Raw genomic sequence first — 18,669 nt, 5'->3', positions numbered from 1 at the left:
ATACAGAAAAGTTATTTAAACTTCCAAATCAGTCCAAATCAGTCCAAATCATTTATTTACTACAGGCTTTGAGCTGTGGTGTTCAACAAAACATATCTGAATACTTGCATGCAAATGAGCAAACATAGAGTTGTAAGTAAGTCATATAGTGTGCACATTCATCCACTGTATACAGTATATAAAACCTAAGAAGACATACAGACTACCTACATTATATAGAGAATTGCTTAAATGGTAAAACACCTTACTTTATCTCCTTTTCCTCCCAGTTGGCCCATTGGCCCGGGTCGACCCATAAGCCCCTGCAAACAGAACAGCATCCTTACAATGAAGTTTTAAGCATCAACCTCAGAAAAAAGCCTCTTCACATTATGAGATGAGGCTTCTTACCAGGGCCCCTGTACGACCGGTCACACCAGGAAGTCCTGGTACCCCTGAAGGCCCCTGGAGGAGACAACTATCAATTATTTCTTTCATCAGTAGAAAAAAAAGAAAAGCTTCAACAGGGTTAAAAAACATGTCATTATTGAGCCTATAATATCTAGTAACAAGTGAGCCTGTTAGTGAAAATCTCAGTTCAATGCTGAAAGTTGACCTATGAAATACTTCTCAGCTCCTCTAAAGAGTGCCTTGTTTTTTAATTAGCACACACACACACACACACACACACATGCAGGGCAGGCTACGTTCCTTATAAAGTAGCTCCTCAGAGTGCAAAAGATAGGGCATAGCGCACACTCAGCACTGTGAATAGCTTTTGATATCTTCTTTTGAAAACAGACTTTCAGAGTAGACAGGCCTTAAGATGAGGCAGACATTACAATACATTTACATTCTTATGAACAACCTGCCTCTCAATGTCACACTGACTTCCGGATGGTTAGATAACTACTGGATTCATTTGTTTAGATTCAACTTTTTTCACTCACCTCATCACCTTTATCTCCTGTAGGGCCTGGGAACCCTCTCTCTCCTTTTACTCCCTGCAGGAAGGCAGAACCATTGAGGGAGGGAAAAGCGAATGTTTTTCACCAAAAGCCTAAAACTAAAAGCTGATGGGTGTAAACTTCAAAATGTGTCTTCTCCCGTTACAGCACATGACTTGAAATTGCCTAGCCTGCTTCACCGTGGTACAACACTGTATCCATAGCAACAACTTCTGCAGCAAGCACATAAGCGTGTACAGAATAATGTGAGTTGTAGAACAGCTGGTGAGGCTTCCAGAGATAATCCAAAAGGCAATTTATGAAAAACATTTGTCAATGTAAATCTCTATATACTAGATTAAACACACATTTCAATAAACAATATCATAGAATGAGGCTATTAGTTTCACTGATTCTTTTGCCATGCTGAGAAGCTGCATAATTCATTTAGAGCTACACAATTACATTAAAAAAGTGGTTTTAACATTTACTGAGGATATTTACGCCTCATATTTCCTTTCCTACCTTTGGGCCTTCTTTCCCAGGGTTACCCATGGGACCTCTTACACCTGGATCCCCCTGTTAGATAGGATAGAAGTACACAGTGAATATGGGTGCAAGCCCCCATGCACACAAACTATCTAATAAGCAACAACCAGAGGAAATTGTCATGTAATGCAAAGTATCATGGTCAGATAAAGATGTTTGCAGTGTTTGCTCCAAATTGCCTGCCATGTTGATGAGTCACTTGTACCTTTTCTCCGACCAAGCCTTCTACTCCTTGCGTTCCAGAGGACCCCTTCTCTCCCTTCTGCCCAGGAAGCCCAGGGACTCTCGTCTGGCACACACTGCAGGCATTCTGCCAGCGCAGGCAAGGCAGGAAGCAAAAGTGGTGGCACAGATAAGATTTCATCAAGCAGAGCTGGAGCACTGCATTTTCGCCCTTTATTATGTCACATCCCCTGGGTGGAGGACAAGACCCCAACTGACACAAAGTGTTCTCTAAATGTCTGCAGAGCAGAAGTAATGTGAACCCACCAAGAGTGTCTCCAAGAGTGTCTCTCATCTAGGTGAGTGGTGAACTTTGTCAAACTTATTGACTGTGACATTTAGGTGAGAATCTTAAATATCATTGTCCCTGATCCAGTCTAGATATAGGCACCGCACCTTCCAGGAAATAGGTAGGAGCTCTAAGAAGCACCATTGAGAAGCAGCGTTAAATCAGAAACTGAGTCTGAAATACAAAATAACCGGTACATCGCTGTCATCTAATTAACTTTCCGGAGTCAAAGGAAATGTTAGCAGTATAAGAAAATAAGAAAAGCATGTTAGTACTGAGGTTATGAATGTAGGAGTCATCAAGGTGTTGAAGGTACTAATTAGAGTGCCACTAAGCAACTCTGACGAAGGCTGTAAACAGTAGCTGAACCTGACAGAGCACTTATTGGAGAAAATAAGACACTGAAGGAACAGGTGACAGAAAATTATAAGACTGCTGGCATCTGGCTTTATCTGTCAAATGATTTGTCATGTGAAAGCATCATATTTATTGTCAGAGTTGGCACGCATTAAGTATTAAAAATTAAAAGGCATTATTTAGCTAAGTGCTTTCCTGCAGGTATTATCATTAAGTAAGGTGACTAATGTGCTTCAATCAAAAGAAAAAAAAGAACAAATCTGTAATTTGAATGAATTTTGATGGAAGATGCCCATTGTGAAAGCCACAAAAGAATAAAGGCTGAAGGTTGAATAGTGTTTCACATTACATTTGGCCTTGCAGTCCCGGTGCAAATTCTGCATTTGGTCAGAAAAGGTTAACGGACCTTGAATGCTGTTTGTGCCAATTGATGGAAAAATGAGGGGCAATAACCTTTGCATGTAAGTCTGGTGGTTTAAGAGTGTTTTAGCATTCTTACCAGATGCTTTAACGTTTGGTAACTGGGGTTGAAGGTTTAAGTGAAGAGAAGTGAGAGCTGTTCTCAAAGGCTTTTTTTATTTTGACTTTTTTGGTTTTGCATGGGATCTGAAAGACATGGAACAAACTCACTTACTATAAGCCAATATATTCGAGGCCATGTTGTGTTGCCAGATTCAGATATATACATTCTTAGCATTTGTTAAGCCGTCTATATGTAGTTGATTTAAACATACCATCACAAAAACAACCAAGCTGAGCATTTGTATGAATTTAATGAAGGATATGCTGTAATGGAGTTATGGTCAGTTTTGTGACAGGACACAGACCATTTATTATTTTTATCTTCTGCCTGTACTTGTTTATGTTATATCTGTATCTTAGATATATATATATATATATATATAGATAGATAAAGCTAGTTTAATTTTAATAAACACAATGGGTGATCTAACGGCATTTTCCAAATTTGGCACAAATTTGTTGCCCCATTAAGACTGATTGGTGCAGTATTAAATATGAACTAGGAAAGTCATCATCTAAACTATGTATGTAGGTTTTTGTGTCTAGCATGCGGCTCGGGTGAGTCTTCATACAGTGGGAGGAAAACTGCCACATAGCAATAATACCTTCAAAACTAACTACAGTTTGCTTACACAGTGCATCTGCAGAGGAGTTTAATGTTACTATCCGATACAGTAATCTCTGTTTCAAAGTGTTTCACACTGAATATTTACATTGCGCTGGTGTGATGTCTCTATATTCCACGACCTTTACTGGAAGGCTTTATTAAACATGTTGTCATACAGTATGGTTTGACTGTGGTGAATGAGTAAGACAGGGTTTATTGTGAGATTATTTGAATGTCTTTTCTACAGATATTCCTCCCAGTCATCCTGATGGAGGCACTCGAGGGCTTTTACTATCTCTGATAGCATCCATATAATAGAAGAATAGCAGTCTTTCAAATTAACAAATATTTTTAAATACTAACCCAGGCACCCCGTTGCATGTTATTGTTTGTGAAAAGCTCTATGAAGATAAAATACCTTAAGTAAAGCACCCATGTCTCCAACAATTGGCAGGGCAGTCTGTCAAAAAAACAAGAAAAGAAATCCATGAGACATTGCCACAGTCTTAATTTCACTGCTAACACATCTTTCATGTTTTGGAACTATACTGCTGTTGTTTGTTTGATGCAACTGCATCTTACAAATTGCTCAAAACATCGATTTATAAGACCATCTTATATGCCTTCAAGGAATGTGAATTTCCCCCCAAACATTTTTTAACAAATTTCTGTTCCAGTGTTTCATTTTTCAGTTTTTATCTGCAACGCTTGAGGACACAGTTTAATAAGTTTGTTGCTGGAAGACATAATCCTCACATCTTCAAAGTATTGTTTTTCTCTGGAGTTGAGGAAAACATTTTGAATTGCAGCCATGTATTTTTCTTTTAAAACATAAAATGGACAATAAAATGGGTTTCTTGCGTCTTTACAACACATGAATGTAAATAGGTTAAAATGCTAAATTTACAAGGCTTTGATGCAACAGCAGCAGCAGCAGCACTCATATGGTACTGGTACTCTATACTCACACTAAAGCTGTCAGAGCTATAGCAAATGTTGCTTACTTGAAACACATGAAAAGATAAGAAAGACATGAAATCATATGCTGACAACAGGGTGCTGCCAATTTGCTGTAAACTGTAACATTTTCCTAAAAGTGATGTTGGTTAGTGAGCAGCAGGAATAGCTGCTAATTATTCCAAAACAGGGGCTGCACTCTGAAAAGTGACTTCGAGTTTAAGGTGAGCTCAGTAGATCAGCCGTGATGCTGAACTGCAGAAATCAAAAAATACATTTTCTTACTTACTGGTTCACCTGGGGGTCCAGCAGAGCCTGGGGGGCCTGGTCTACCAGGGGAGCCCTTTAATTGATACAAAGAAAGGAGTTAACAATCCTCCTGGCCATGATATCAAACAGACATGCAAGACTCTGCTTTCACACCCATCTCAGTTGGTGGGGATTTGTGTCCAGGAGCTGTGATCGTACTTGTTCATCCACAGTGGGTAGCTGACATTCTTTTATGCTTCCAGCCGTCTTTTATCTGCAGATGTGTGAGGGCGTGAATAAGAGTAGAAGGACAGACTGATCTCACTCACCTCCCTCCCTGGAGCTCCAGGAGGGCCAGATAAACCTGGGGCTCCATGAGGGCCCTGAAAAAACACCCAGACACTTGATTTTAACAATCTTGCTTTAACCAACCAATTAACAACTAATAAACACTGCAGGGTGTTATTAGTATTGTAAAATAATTGTCAGAATGGTGGCCACTGCATCAATGAGCTGAAAATCAGTAAAGATAAACTTAAACATGCTGTTTGTGTGTTGTGGACTTAGAAAACTTTACACAGACCTCAATTCCTGGCTTTCCTGGGGGTCCCATGGGGCCCTAAGAACACATCACACATCTTGTTAACACCATCTGCCCTCTAGCACCCAGGATCCAATAAAGGAACTGTGTTAGACACCTTTTGCTCTATTGATTCTGTCTCCAACAATCCTGTACTTCAAAAATGAAAGCAGACTCACTCACAATCAAATCTGTGAGCTATATGACGAAGGCAGGTGCAATACACCAACATCTCACAGTAATGACCGGCGTTTTCATCGGACTGTGTGTGCACTGATCTTGATATTCAAACGGGATCTCACTAAGGACGGGAATCTGAAGGTATCATAGTCTGAACTAAATAATGAATGTGGGAGACAGAAGACCAATCAATACAACATCATACTCACAGGCGGGCCCATGACACTCTCTCCAGGTTCACCTTTTTCACCGTGGTCTCCTGGCAAGCCTGGGACACCTCTCTCACCCTGACAGAAATACAAGGGAGCAGTCGGTGGGGTTTCAGACACAGTGAATCCAGAAGTCACAGAGAGCTGCTGCACCGCATGATCATTAAGTATTCAGACTCTGCCGGAACTCATTTTCCCTTTATGTTTTGCCTTTAGTAGCTTCAAGGGTAAGAAACACAACAATGTTCAAGGCCAATGGCAATCACATATTCATTATCTATTTCTTTTGATCTCATGCATGTGTTGTAATACACACTATATTCAAATGTATCGTTTCTGACATGACAACATCTTTGATAATTGCGGCATCTTTAGTGTATTATTTTCCAAAGCTGCTATCAGTCTCAGCATGAAAACCTTGACATCTCTACTGCAGTTTAAACGAGTACATACAGTATGTGAGCATATTTTGTCTTGTCTTTGAATGGTATCACCAGAGGTCAACCAGAGGTACTTGTACCCCAGGGGGTACTTCTGCAGTTGCCAGGGGGGTATCTTTAAAGATTGCAGAGAAGCTCAAATAATAAAAAAAAACAACTTTAAATGTGTATATTGAGTCAGCTGAAACACTTTACACTTCAGAACGTGTTGCAATTAAGGGTGCGTGAAAACTAGTAAGCATGGGATCAGAGAGGTCTAAACAGTTAGCTAAAAGTAATAGATAAATGGTTGAAATGGAGGCTAAAAGTAATGAATAAACAGTTAGTTAAGTTAGCTAAAAGTAAACCATAACTGGTTAAAACATTTAGCTTAACACTTAATGTGGTAGTACAAATGCAAACTTGACCAAACCACCTGAACTATGACAGTCAAATTGTATGAACATCATTGTAGGCTAACAATATCCACTTTTATATAACTAATAGTGTTAAATAACATTCAGTTTTAAATAATTTCATTTAAACACATTTGGTGCAAGACATGTGGTGTTGATGGAGTGCTTGAGTTCATCTGACAAAAAAAGATTAAGAACCACTGACCTATACTGTAACTGAACATGAACTTATTCTTTACACATACACAGTTACCATAACTATCACTGATCTATCTGCAGATGTTAATATAGCGAGCAGTATAGATGCTCCACCACCCCAGTGCTTCCTACCTTGGGCCCGCGAGACCTGGTTAGAGACAACCCATCGCCCTGCAAAACAACAGGAAGAAGACATCAGAATAGAGATTCACAGCACATTCATCAGCAATTCACTTTGAGACCTGAGGTGCAGCCCAAAAAAGCTATGCTAGTGCTGGAATTTATACAGGAATATTGGATCTGTACGAGCTACACTCCACAGTACAAACAACAGTCTGAACCCAGTGTTGCACGATGAGCTGGTGTTAAATACTGTTTACAACATTTTGAATAGTTCCTATGTAGAGGCACTGATAATGCCATATCACAGAGAAAAACCTTGATTGGAATCGAGGCTACTGTGAGCATTATTTACTGTACAGTTCAGATGAGACATTGATTTCTGTGGTCAGCATGTATTACTGTTAAAAGTCCTACATTGCACAATGTAAATTAGCTGTGTGGAAGTTGGATTTGAACTAACGCAGCAATTCTACAGTTTTAGGGAGAGATGTAGCAATTCACTCAAACATAAAACAGAGAAAAGTTTGGGTAGTACAGAACTTTTTGAGGCAAATAATATAATCCTATGACTGCATTTTCAAAAAGTTCCATTAGACATTGTGCATAGGCGCTCTGCTGAAACAAAACCTTTATATCAGTACTTGAGAGTAGAGGGAGATTGCTAATCTATGCAAATAATAAAAGTCAAAAGAAACAAAGAGTAAATTGCTCATTATTCATTTAAAGGCAAAATCAATAAAGTGACATTAACCACTTGAGCAGGCTGATGCATTAAAGAAGCTCAGACCATCTGCATTGACTTCTGTTCATTGCTTTTTTCCTTTTCTTTGTCTTACATAACAACGACAATAACATGTTGAGAATCCATTCTACTCCAGAAAGAAATGACGTTCGTAAAAGACCATCAGGATCTATGCAGAAGGACTGTGTGCTATGATAGTCGTCACTCTTTGTTTAGCTTTTGAACTATGTAACACCATAAGAGGTCATAGGCCTGCTGTAAACATCTCCCCTTGACACTTACACACACACACACACACACACACACACACACACACACACACACACACACACTTATAGCCCTCTTTTCCAATCCCACTCCAATTTTCACAGTGCTGGAGTACATTAAAGAGCTTTAAATACTTCTGCCTGAACGCAATCTTTCCCTTATTACTCTGCTCAACTGAACACAGTACCCCTTGCTTGATGAGTAGGTCTGCTGTTGGGCTTAATGTTCAGTTCAGCGTTTCCACACACAAACAAACATGATTGTTTTAAGCTGTAGGGCACTTGCCGGTGATTGAGAAGCCGCAGTGCCGTCAACCGGGACTGAGGCCTTGGCTACACATGCACCCCCTTTTTTGGTGAAGCTATAATGAACATTTCTATATGCAAAGCCATGTCCATAAAAGAGAGTGCTTCAACAGCTATAAGCTCCAAAGTATCTGGATAGGTGATTACCCGGGCTGAGGTTATCCAATGGTGGATTACCTAATGGCACTGCATCCCCATAATGTCATTGCAGCTACACAGCTGGAGGTGCTAGTTTTGTTTAACTTATCTGCTGCTGATCCAGCTGTTTGCAGAAGATCTGCTTTGTGAACTTCTGTTGTTTTCCTGTTCTACACTACCAACTTCTACTTTTGTGTCCTGTCACTCGAGGGCTGAAGCCAACAAGGTCAGAAAGTGAAAGTGACTGTCTAAACTCGGTATGGTACCAACCATATATCCACCTCCAGGTTCTCCAGGCTCACCCTTAGGACCTGCAGGTCCCTGTGGCCCCATCACTCCACCATTGTCCCCCTACAGACAGAAAGACAGACAGATTTCAGAAGTTTCTCCATAGACAAAATGTCATCTCAACAATGCAAAGGATGCGCTGTATTACGCACAGGGAGGTAAATAAGGAAGAGTCTGAAGGGTAAAGTAAGGGCAGACATGATCATTTTGCACATCAATGGGTATAAACATTAAAATTGTTTGTTCGAGGGGTCACCTTTTGGCCCTGCATGGACCCTAACAAAACCATCAGGTTTGTAGGTTTGACATTGCTGTCCACAAAGCAGAGACATCAGCATCTACTTTCTATTTCCTGCCTCAAATATATTTGGTGAATCTAGTCATGGATACAATTTCAACGTTTCTGACATGACAACATCTTTGATAATTGTGGCATCTTTAGTGCATTATTTTCCAAAGCTGCTGCAAAACCTTGACATCCCTACTGCAGTTCAAAATGAAAGTACGTACAGTATGTGAGCATATTTGGCTTTGTCTTTGAAACTTAAAAAGAGGAAAATCAGACTCAGCTGTACTGGCTGCTTATTAGCCAATGGTAGTATGCTAACAGGTTAAACTAAGATGTTGAACATGGCAAATTTTACCTGCTAAAAATCAGCATGTTAGCATTGTCATTGTGAGCATGTTAGCATGATGATGATAGCATTTAACATAACACCACTATACAGCCTCATCGAGCCGCTAGTGAGCCTGTTGACGCTTAGTCTTGTTCTAACACGTTTGCTTTGCTTTCAGTTTTATACTTAGAGGAATAGTTTGATCAACAATATTAACAGCTAGTCCTACTGCTCAAGGCCAGGAAATAGTCTGGAACACAAACCCCCGTATGGATTAAACAAACAAGATATGTCACTCAGCTTTAGAGGTGCTGTTAGGCAGATTTCTTTTATGTATCCACAGAGCTAGGATAGAGCTAGGCCCCCTTCTTTATGCTAAGCTAAGCTAATTGTCTCCTGACTCTAGCTTCATATTTAGCATACAGACGTTGTTTGTTTTTTCACATTTATCTATTCCACCACTTGAATGTACAACCAGAACTGCCTTTTGCATCAGTATAGCAAAGATGACAAAGGAGGATTATAAATGTGAATAGATGTAGGAGGCTCAAGCACTTTAGGTTTATTTCTCTGCCCTGGAGTGTAACAGAGTGACTCCAGTGGGTGGGGAGTACAGCTTCGTTTATTTTGACAAGTGACAAACCGCATCAAATATGCATGTCAACTGTGCGCTTTTCCACTTTCAGCACAGCATTTGGAACAAGTCCTGCTGCAAGAAAAAAAATGTATGTACAAATAACAGAGTAGTCAGAGGCATCAAAGGCGAGAACAACAATAACAAGATACAACATGATTGAGGATGGCATGCAGTGCAAGTAATCTGAAAAGTGTCTTCACAAGTTGTCTAGCATGTTCAACCTATGATAAAACATCATAGCTTCATATTTTTCTTTGAGGTGAGAACTTGATTTGAAGTTTACCTACCTTTTCTCCTTTCAGGCCATCTCTCCCAGGCACCCCTGGCTCCCCTGGCGAGCCCTGTAAATAGTGGTGAAAAGAGACACATCTATCACCAGGCCTTCATCTCCTCACACATTATCTCCTCCTCCTCACTGCTTCAGCAGGCTGCCGTGTTCCAACATAATTTCCCTTAGCCAGGATTTATGAAATGCCTCTTTTCCCTCCCTTCTTTTGAGTAAAGACAGATGCTCATTACCGAAGCAGGTGTGGAGAACAGATTGGGCCTCTGCCTCCGTTCCTGGCATAAAGCGCTTAGATTTGCCTCTTTCCACTAATTAATTCTTAAATTTGATTACTGATCGTCTGTGTAAAAATTCTGGACTTTTCTCCTTACTTCCTCTCTGTCTCTGCCTGTTGAGGTTTATCTCTTCTCTTATCTCTTTCATTTTGGCAGACTGAGTTAGATAGAAGAGGATATGGCAAGGTGATAGAAGGCAATGAGAGAAAGGAAGGCTTGACATGAAGTGCTAGTGTCTTGTGCCAATATACTTACTGGCTCGCCTGTGAGCCCTGGGAGTCCAGGCAGGCCTTGCTTCCCCTGGCAAAACACAAAGGAAAGCCAATACTTTGGGCTATTTTCTCCTTTTGTCTGGTGACAGAATTGTCTGGGCTTTCAAATGTTATAGCCCAGCCAGCTACACTGTAGACATCGACTTTCGAGAGTATTTCAAATAGCAGTGCTGTTTAAGTGCTGCCCCTGCTGCCTTTTTAATAAACCATGGTTAGTCTCATGACAATTACTGCACTGTATTCTGAGGATATCGTGATGGCTGAGCAGCAGTAGGTTTGCACGCACATGTTATTTCAAATAAAAGCTCACATCCTGGTTATGCTGTTATTCTATATAAGCTTTTTGTTTTGTCTTTGTATACACGGATGATGTGAATGATCCCCATATTACCATGGAAACTGAGCTTATGTTGAATGATAACAAATAAAAAAAGGATTACACAAGCATCAGTATCCAGGCAGCTATCTTTGTATGCCTCTTCCCATGATTGGGATAAAAAGGAATCTGCTTTACTATAATTTCATGAACCTACTTCAAAAGAATACTTCAGATGAGATAATGATGAGAGTTTTCAGTTTAATTCATTTCAGTGAGTGTGTTTACAGGTATTCGTTTGTATTTGTCTCCATATTCCACTAATTTACATCCAGTTATTCTATTATAAATGTAATTATTACCATGGAAACAGAACATTTACCAAAACCAGCTGAAGAAACGATGAATATAATGAGATGTTCACCTTTCAATATACTATTTGATATTGGCCTGAACCAGCTGTTATGTTCAAGTTCTACAAGTAACAAATTATCGAAGATATTGTTAATGAGATCAAGATCTTAAAAGACCAAAATTTCTGGGAATTTATTTCCAGTTCTATTAATGACTTTAACATGAGTAGCTGTCGTCTCACTGTTGTTTATATTCAGCCATTTTTTGTCTCCGTTTGACGTACTGTAAGTGGCACAGCTGACATGAGATAAGTACAGTAAAGACTCACCTCTGGTCCTTGATCTCCCTTTAGTCCTGGCAGCCCTATGTTTCCCTGTGGCATCACCAAAAAGGGTGAGCAAAGGGGTAAGAGGAATGGGGGAGGCAGGAAAATGGAAACATCTCACTTTTAACTTGTTTTTGTCACAAAAGAGAATAGTATATATTTGATTTCTTTCTTAATTCAACATACAGTTGAACTGCTGCACACGCAAATGTCTCAAAGACGGTTTCTGGAGGTTTGAAGGTGAGGCATAAATGTCGACAACAGAACTGGAAGAGAATTACACTGGATTCCTTTCATCTCTGGCATGTTGTAGGGCCAGTGTCTAGCTCAGGACTTACTGCATGTCAAAGAAATGATCTTTTCTACAATAAAAATGATTTTGATCAACAATCTGTATGCTCCAGTCCATATATACAGCCCTACCCTGTTGTGACCGCTGTTGCACACACTGTGGAGGGCTACACAGAGTGGTACTCAATGGACATAAGGGACTTTGGAGATTTATTTTGTTTCCACTGGATATCGATGCTCAAGTTTTGGTGCCAGTGCAAGTCTTCAACAAGTTACCTTGGAGCCTTGCGGTCCTTGAGCTCCTCCTTCCCCCTGTGGAAAGTAAAGGAGATAGACAACCATCATTTCTCAAGACGTGCATAAAGAAAATAGTCAAGTAAGCCATTCCTCTTGCTGACTGTGGTATGGTTAAAAAAAATTTCCTCAAGGACCTTCATGAAGTTAGCTTTCATACTGCGTGAAGGTTAGGAATATGGAGTATTTCCTTTGCCAACTTTGCTTCTTTGTTCTGAGAATGTGAATATAATCAAAGCAGCAACTTTAAAAAAAAAAAAAGAAATGTACCTCTGAGATACACAACATTTTTGCTCTTGCCTTTTGATGCCTGCTATGATTCAGTAATTCTTCTTTCACCTGCAGATTCTTCTTTCTCTCTAATTTCTTTTTCTTTTTCTTTCAGCTGCTTTTGAAGTTTGTCAATAGCTGCATCAGTGGCTTTTGTAATGTACTTGCTTCAAGTGGATGCATCTGTTGTTTTCGAGGTCCAAACAATAATTGTACGCCAATTTATGCTGTGCTCCACCTCTGCAGAGCACAAAGACGACATTGAACTCTGAACAGCAGGTGATGTTCAATTGTTCTTTCCCAAATCAAATGTCATCGCTGCTTTTGTTGATGTTACATAAGAAACTGAAACATTTTTCACACTGTGGTGTCAAATGTTGGATGCAGTGTTTGAAAACTAATACCGAGTTTCTTATGGTTACATTTACTGAGAAATAATAATGGGGGAAATAGTTACCTGATCTCCCTTTTCTCCCTTTAGGGTCCTCTCCTTCATTTCATCCTCAAACACAAGAGAAAACAGACAAATTCAAAATGGGACTGAAGCGTACCTTGTATATAATTGGAAGAGGAGCTGCAGAAAATAAGATACCATAAATAAAGATTTCAAGTGTTATGATATAAACAGCTGCTTACAGTTCCAGAGAGCTGTCTTAATCCGTGAGCTGTCATCACCTAGAAGTAATGAAAAAGACAGACTCTGAAATCTCTCTGTGATCTCTTGTTACCAATCTGAACCTTTGATTATAGAAGACTGAATCACTATTTAGATTTTATGTTTCTCTATTTCTTTCATATCTTAAGTAAAGCTTAGATTAGGTGGGGTGACAGGGCCACTGGGCAGAGCCGTCTCCAACTAAATTAAATGAAATGGAAGGGGAAAGGTCAAGACCAACAAGATAATGTGGCCTGATTCCTGGAACTACTAGAAGAGAAGAAATTTCCACTTTAAATCCCATATTAAAACACCTCAGATTCAAACTGTTTCTACAGAGCTGCTTGATCCTCATATCATTCTTTGTCCATGTTACACATCAAACCAAAGACCTCATTTAGACCTGGCTTTAACATACAGAACTTCAGATCAGAATACAATCTTGATCAAATACAAATACGGGTGGAATACGGGACACACCAGGCAGAGGTGGAACTGCAAAGTCATTGATGATATGAGCGCTTGTTTCAGTTGGACTGCTCGTGATCACACAGTATATTAATAGCAGGTGGCACAGGCGCATCTAGATACAGTCTGGATATGAGATGCACAGTAAAATGTTGGTGTAAACTGCACAAAGGGTTTAAAAGCGAGGCCAATGTTGAAGGCCCAATGTATTAAAAACTGAGCAAAGCAATCTGGAGAGCAAATCTAATTATCTATCTATAATCATCAGATTCTCATTACATCTGAATGTCCTCAGGCCCTTTGTGTCATGTTAACCACATGTTCACCCCTGAATGCAGTTATAACCAGTTCAGTGGTTTTAGCATAATGATAAAAGAAAGCCATATCCAGGTGGGGGAAATGTGGGTATTTTGGCACTTGGAAGGGATTTACCTTCTTTTGAGATCACGTCCAATGGTTTCTTCCCTTGTTTTTTTCCCATTTAAGCATTTTCTTTTTTGTTTTACTTTGTCCACCTGTGCAGGTGTCCTTGTTTCCTGACTAATGTGTGCCTGTGAGCCCTTTGAGAGTGCTACTGTGATTAAGGGCTATACAGTACAAATAAACTTGACATGAAGCGCTCTCCCCTCCTTCAGCAACAATGGTCAAAGTAACCTTCAGTAAGGTACTGAATCCCCCACTGTCCCAGTGGAGTGTCTGCATAATCAGTCAACCTTCAACCTGCAGTCGCTCACCAAAGCAGCTGCTGTCAGATGCTGAAAGATGCCTCATTTCCATTTTTTTCCCATTTTTCTCAAGATGAATGAAATACTTCATAGAAGCTTTTACTGAACATAACTTGGAATAACAGTTTACTAGATTATAAAACTCTATTATAAAGCAATATTGGCAGCTATAAAACAGGACAGTCTCAGAGTTGAAAAGACTGTTTTGCTTTAAGGGTGGTGGGGGAAGTGATGGCCATTCGTGCCTGTAAGCCCACTGCTCCTCCCCGTCACTAATAAACAGAGGCACAAGAAGGTTTATGAAGGGAGGGTAATGATCTGAACCCTTGCTTCTGCTGTGTAAGGGAAATCAATGCTTAACTGCCAAAATTATCTGCCACGGGAAAGCAGAGAGCACAGACAGAGACTGGTACTAAATATTCAAACAGCCTCATTTATCAAATGACTTATGTTTTCACCTCTGCTGTGTGCTATAGTATACATCTCCTATAGCCTATGTGGCCCACACCTCACTACACTAAACAATGGACACAACTGAGTATTTCAGTTTTGATAGAACATTTCTTTATCTTCCTCCTGCAGTTGAAATGAAATTAGGGAAAAGAGACAACTATTCAAAAATAATTGCAAAGCAAAACCTCAATGTTTTGAACAGCCATTAAAACCACCTACACTGATATCTGTTCTTATTAAGGAAGTAGGCTTTTTGTTGGTTAGATAAAAACCAGTGAAACCAGTGGAGAGGGAGTGATATGTGTTCGCTATATAATTAAGTTGTCTAATTTCCATATGAATCACTTGCTCACAAGCAATGACAATGAGAATAAGAATGAAAGCCATCAAACTTTGTTTCCAAGCTCACGCCTGAAGCCTTCAGAGGCTCAATAGGCAGCAGATCTTTAGAATAGAGCCCATTAGGACAGAGTGATCTAAACGTCAAACCCCTCACTTTGTGACACGTGGGCTCCAACAACACAACATGTTTTCATTTGATACTTTTATAGTTTAAATTCGTTTTTGTTTTTTTTTTGTAAAAGGGTATTCATAGGTGCAGAATGTCTTTGGAGTCATTACTACCCCCTCTGAGATCTTTAACTGATTTGTCACAGTGTGTTTTTGACTTTAAAATGTCTAAGCAATGAGTTCTATCATCCCGAGCACCACCCACTCTGTGTCACCTTCAGCGTACATCAGACAACCACCATGACGTCAGGGTTTCTCTCTTTTTATCTGCTTCTCCACTAAAAGCAGCACGAGTGCCTTCCGACAAAATGTTCCTATAATTTACAATTATGAGCATTATGAGCAGGTCGTGTGCTGCATGGCCCCCATTAATTGACACTATAAAGATTTTTGTTCCAATCAAAGGATTACAACACTAGTGGCCGGTGGCTTGTGCAAATGTGTTAATTTGATACTAGATATACAGGAAATCACAGTTCACAGCTTTCAGTGCCTGTGCAAGCTATTTTGTGCATATTTCTCTGCTGTGTACAACGCTAAAAACATCCCTCACTGGGAGCTCGCTGCCAAATATCAGTGAGTTCATTACCTGAAAAAACAAGGAAGCTCTTCCTCAGAGAAATTCAACACAACTCATCTTAACTGCCCATGTTTCATGCCCTTTATCAACCCTGATCCACAGTTTGTCCCAAAAAAAATGTTGTTCTTTTGGAAAACTATATATCTAAAGATAGAACAAATCTGCAGGCTTGTCAAAGAATGGAAATTGGTTACAAGATGACATGTCACCTGGTTGGAAGTGTGACAGCTAAGGTAACACACTGCACTGCTGTTGCTTTTTTCTCCCTGGTCCCTAAATTTTTCATAGTAGGATGTGAACAGCTTCCTGATGCACACAAATCTGACATTTTCTCAGGTTGGTCGCAGTGAACAAGCACTGATGTTATAATCCTCTCTTTTGTTGTTACTTATCCAACATCATCTGGTTTCCTTTATGATATAACATTGATACAATCTCATACTAATTGACAATGAACAATATTCTGTAAGGTGGGCTTTCACCACTATATTGTACTTACAGGGCCAGGGGGACCAGGAGGGCCAACTTCACCCTGAAAATACAACAGAAACAAAATATCAATCACTGCAGTCTGACAGACGCAGAGACAAACAGACAGTGACAAAACTAGAAGAAATACACCGCATAAAAATGCACTGGAGGAACTACTTCTGAAAGCAAGTTGCCACAGGTGACCTCAAACAGCTACATCAATTGGTCTTGGAGCAACAATAAAGAAAGCAATAACATGACCTGTGAAAATACAGTCTAACTCATGTGATGTGAGAAGAGTCATGAGATGAGTGGGAAGAAAAGATTAAAGCGTTCTTGTTAAAAACATACTGCAATGGTGTGCATTTCATGTGCATCATGTAGAATGTTGCCGTATGTATAGCTTGTGTATATATATATATATATATATATATATGTACTCATACGTGTATAAACCGGGAACCACTCCAGGGAACCATAGAAAGTTCTTAATTGTGATGCATTGCATTAGGAAGCCTCCACTCTTCCATTCATAATTTACAAGCTATAACCTCTGCGCTTTTAATAAAACAAGAAAACACAGCACAACATCTTCGTATATATAGGGACCTATAAGCAACTAAAAAGCACTCAGAGAATGCATGCTGTGCCTTATCAAGCCTGCACAATCATCTGAATTAGTCATTTTAATAACAGAAAAGTTTCAGAGGTTTTTAAAACCTCTGGATCTGGATCAAAATACACATGGTGACAGACAATCATGCTGATTTTTTGAGAATATCTAAATCCTGGGAACATATGGGCTTAAGGGTTTAATCAAACAAGTCACACTTATTTCCATAAAACCTTCCAATACCCTCATACAGACATTCATGGTTCCCAGAAGATGCATCATACTGGCTTCCCTGACTATTCCTCTAGCGCTATCAATTGGTTGAATTTTTTGGGTTTTAGTGAAATGTCTCAACAACTATTGGATGGATTGTCATGAAATTTGGAACATTTATCCAATGTGCCCAGACGATGAATCCTAATGACTTAAGTGATGCTTTGACTTTTTATGTTGCGCAGATGGTCAGAATTGTCACTTAACCTGAGAAATATCTCAAGAACCACTAGATAGAATGGCACAAAGTTGTATACAGACAGTCGTTGTTTCAGTGTCAAAATAATTATCCTAATGACTTTAGTGATCCACTAACTTCTCCTCTGGTGCTGCAATGAGGTTAACATTTATGCTTTGAGCATGATGTTGAACATGTTTAGCATTATACCTGATTAGCATCACCATGTTAGCCATTGATAGTCAAGGTGTGCATGTTAGCATGCAGACGTCATCGGCCATGTGTTATTGGTATTTGTATTAAATGATATTAAAAAGGCAAACATCTTGTAAATGGCCATATGGTGGCTCTGTCTGCACAAACAATAACACGTTATTCCTTGACACATGGCCCTTTCCTAGAGACTACAAGATTTTGCTAAAACATTTTTTTTAGATACAGTATTCTGCTAATTGACAGATAAACAGATAAACTGAGGTAAATAAAAGACATAAGGGCAAAACTCTAGTCTTGGTTCTGTGCCTACTGCAGGGGGCTAAGTATCACTCAGCCAAAATGATATGTACATGTAAAACCACAAAAAGATGTAAACACACACTCACACAGACACAAACTGTCAACAGCAAGACAATGATTTGAATCAGGCTTAAAGGAGCAAAGGATACAAACAATAGCAACTGTAAAAGCCAAGAAATAATCACCGGCGGTTTTATTATTTACTGCTAGATGATTTCAAAGACCCTTGGAGGATAAGCACACTTGAAGAAGATAAGTGATTCTGAATTCTGGTACATCATACCAATTATATTGCTCAAACTACCTTACCTCAAAAACCTCTTTCTCCGCTTTCCACAGCTCCCCCTCCCACACACACACACACACACACACACACACAATGCACACACAGGCTACGTCACAAGTCTCAGTGAGCACAAACAGAGGGAAACATCATGAATGACACTTGACATTGATGTGACTTACTTTTTGTCCTTTCATTCCGCTGGCCCCCTCTGCACCTAGCTGACCCTGTGGGAGGAGGCCTTGGTTAATGACTCTGTAACATAACAGAATTGTAAATGTCACAGCAGGAAAATACGTACAGAGTCTCCTCTCTCTCCTTTCTCCCCTTTTTCCACTGGGACTCCAGACTCCCCCTGCATGTGAACAGAGCAGATCACTGACACTGACTGACAGCAAAGACAGAAAGCTCTGAGAGTGAAACTTAGGCAAGGCCAGGTGTTATAAATAAGTAATCACAAAAAC

The 18,669-nt window shown here is 39.7% G+C and overlaps 1 protein-coding gene across 1 annotated transcript in view; it reads right to left on the bottom strand.

Moving 5' to 3' along the window:
* LOC139294672 (collagen type XIX alpha 1 chain) overlaps positions 1-18,669 on the bottom strand; it is an 89,007-nt gene that overhangs the window by 16,203 nt on the left and 54,135 nt on the right. Inside the window, exons 15-34 of the mRNA XM_070916597.1 lie at positions 18,507-18,560; positions 18,388-18,432; positions 16,371-16,403; positions 13,117-13,155; positions 12,938-12,982; positions 12,193-12,228; positions 10,614-10,658; positions 10,085-10,138; positions 8,526-8,606; positions 6,813-6,851; positions 5,648-5,725; positions 5,262-5,297; positions 5,008-5,061; positions 4,719-4,772; positions 3,891-3,932; positions 1,681-1,785; positions 1,452-1,505; positions 930-983; positions 391-444; positions 249-302 (exon numbers count right to left, since the gene is read on the bottom strand). Coding sequence (XP_070772698.1) covers positions 249-302; positions 391-444; positions 930-983; positions 1,452-1,505; positions 1,681-1,785; positions 3,891-3,932; positions 4,719-4,772; positions 5,008-5,061; positions 5,262-5,297; positions 5,648-5,725; positions 6,813-6,851; positions 8,526-8,606; positions 10,085-10,138; positions 10,614-10,658; positions 12,193-12,228; positions 12,938-12,982; positions 13,117-13,155; positions 16,371-16,403; positions 18,388-18,432; positions 18,507-18,560 — 1,056 coding nt within the window. The remainder of the gene's footprint in view (positions 1-248; positions 303-390; positions 445-929; positions 984-1,451; positions 1,506-1,680; positions 1,786-3,890; positions 3,933-4,718; positions 4,773-5,007; positions 5,062-5,261; positions 5,298-5,647; positions 5,726-6,812; positions 6,852-8,525; positions 8,607-10,084; positions 10,139-10,613; positions 10,659-12,192; positions 12,229-12,937; positions 12,983-13,116; positions 13,156-16,370; positions 16,404-18,387; positions 18,433-18,506; positions 18,561-18,669) is intronic.

The sequence above is a fragment of the Enoplosus armatus genome, chromosome 12, assembly GCF_043641665.1.
Source record: "Enoplosus armatus isolate fEnoArm2 chromosome 12, fEnoArm2.hap1, whole genome shotgun sequence".
Taxonomy (NCBI): domain Eukaryota; kingdom Metazoa; phylum Chordata; class Actinopteri; order Centrarchiformes; family Enoplosidae; genus Enoplosus; species Enoplosus armatus.
This window is presented reverse-complemented; position numbering and strand designations above follow the sequence as displayed.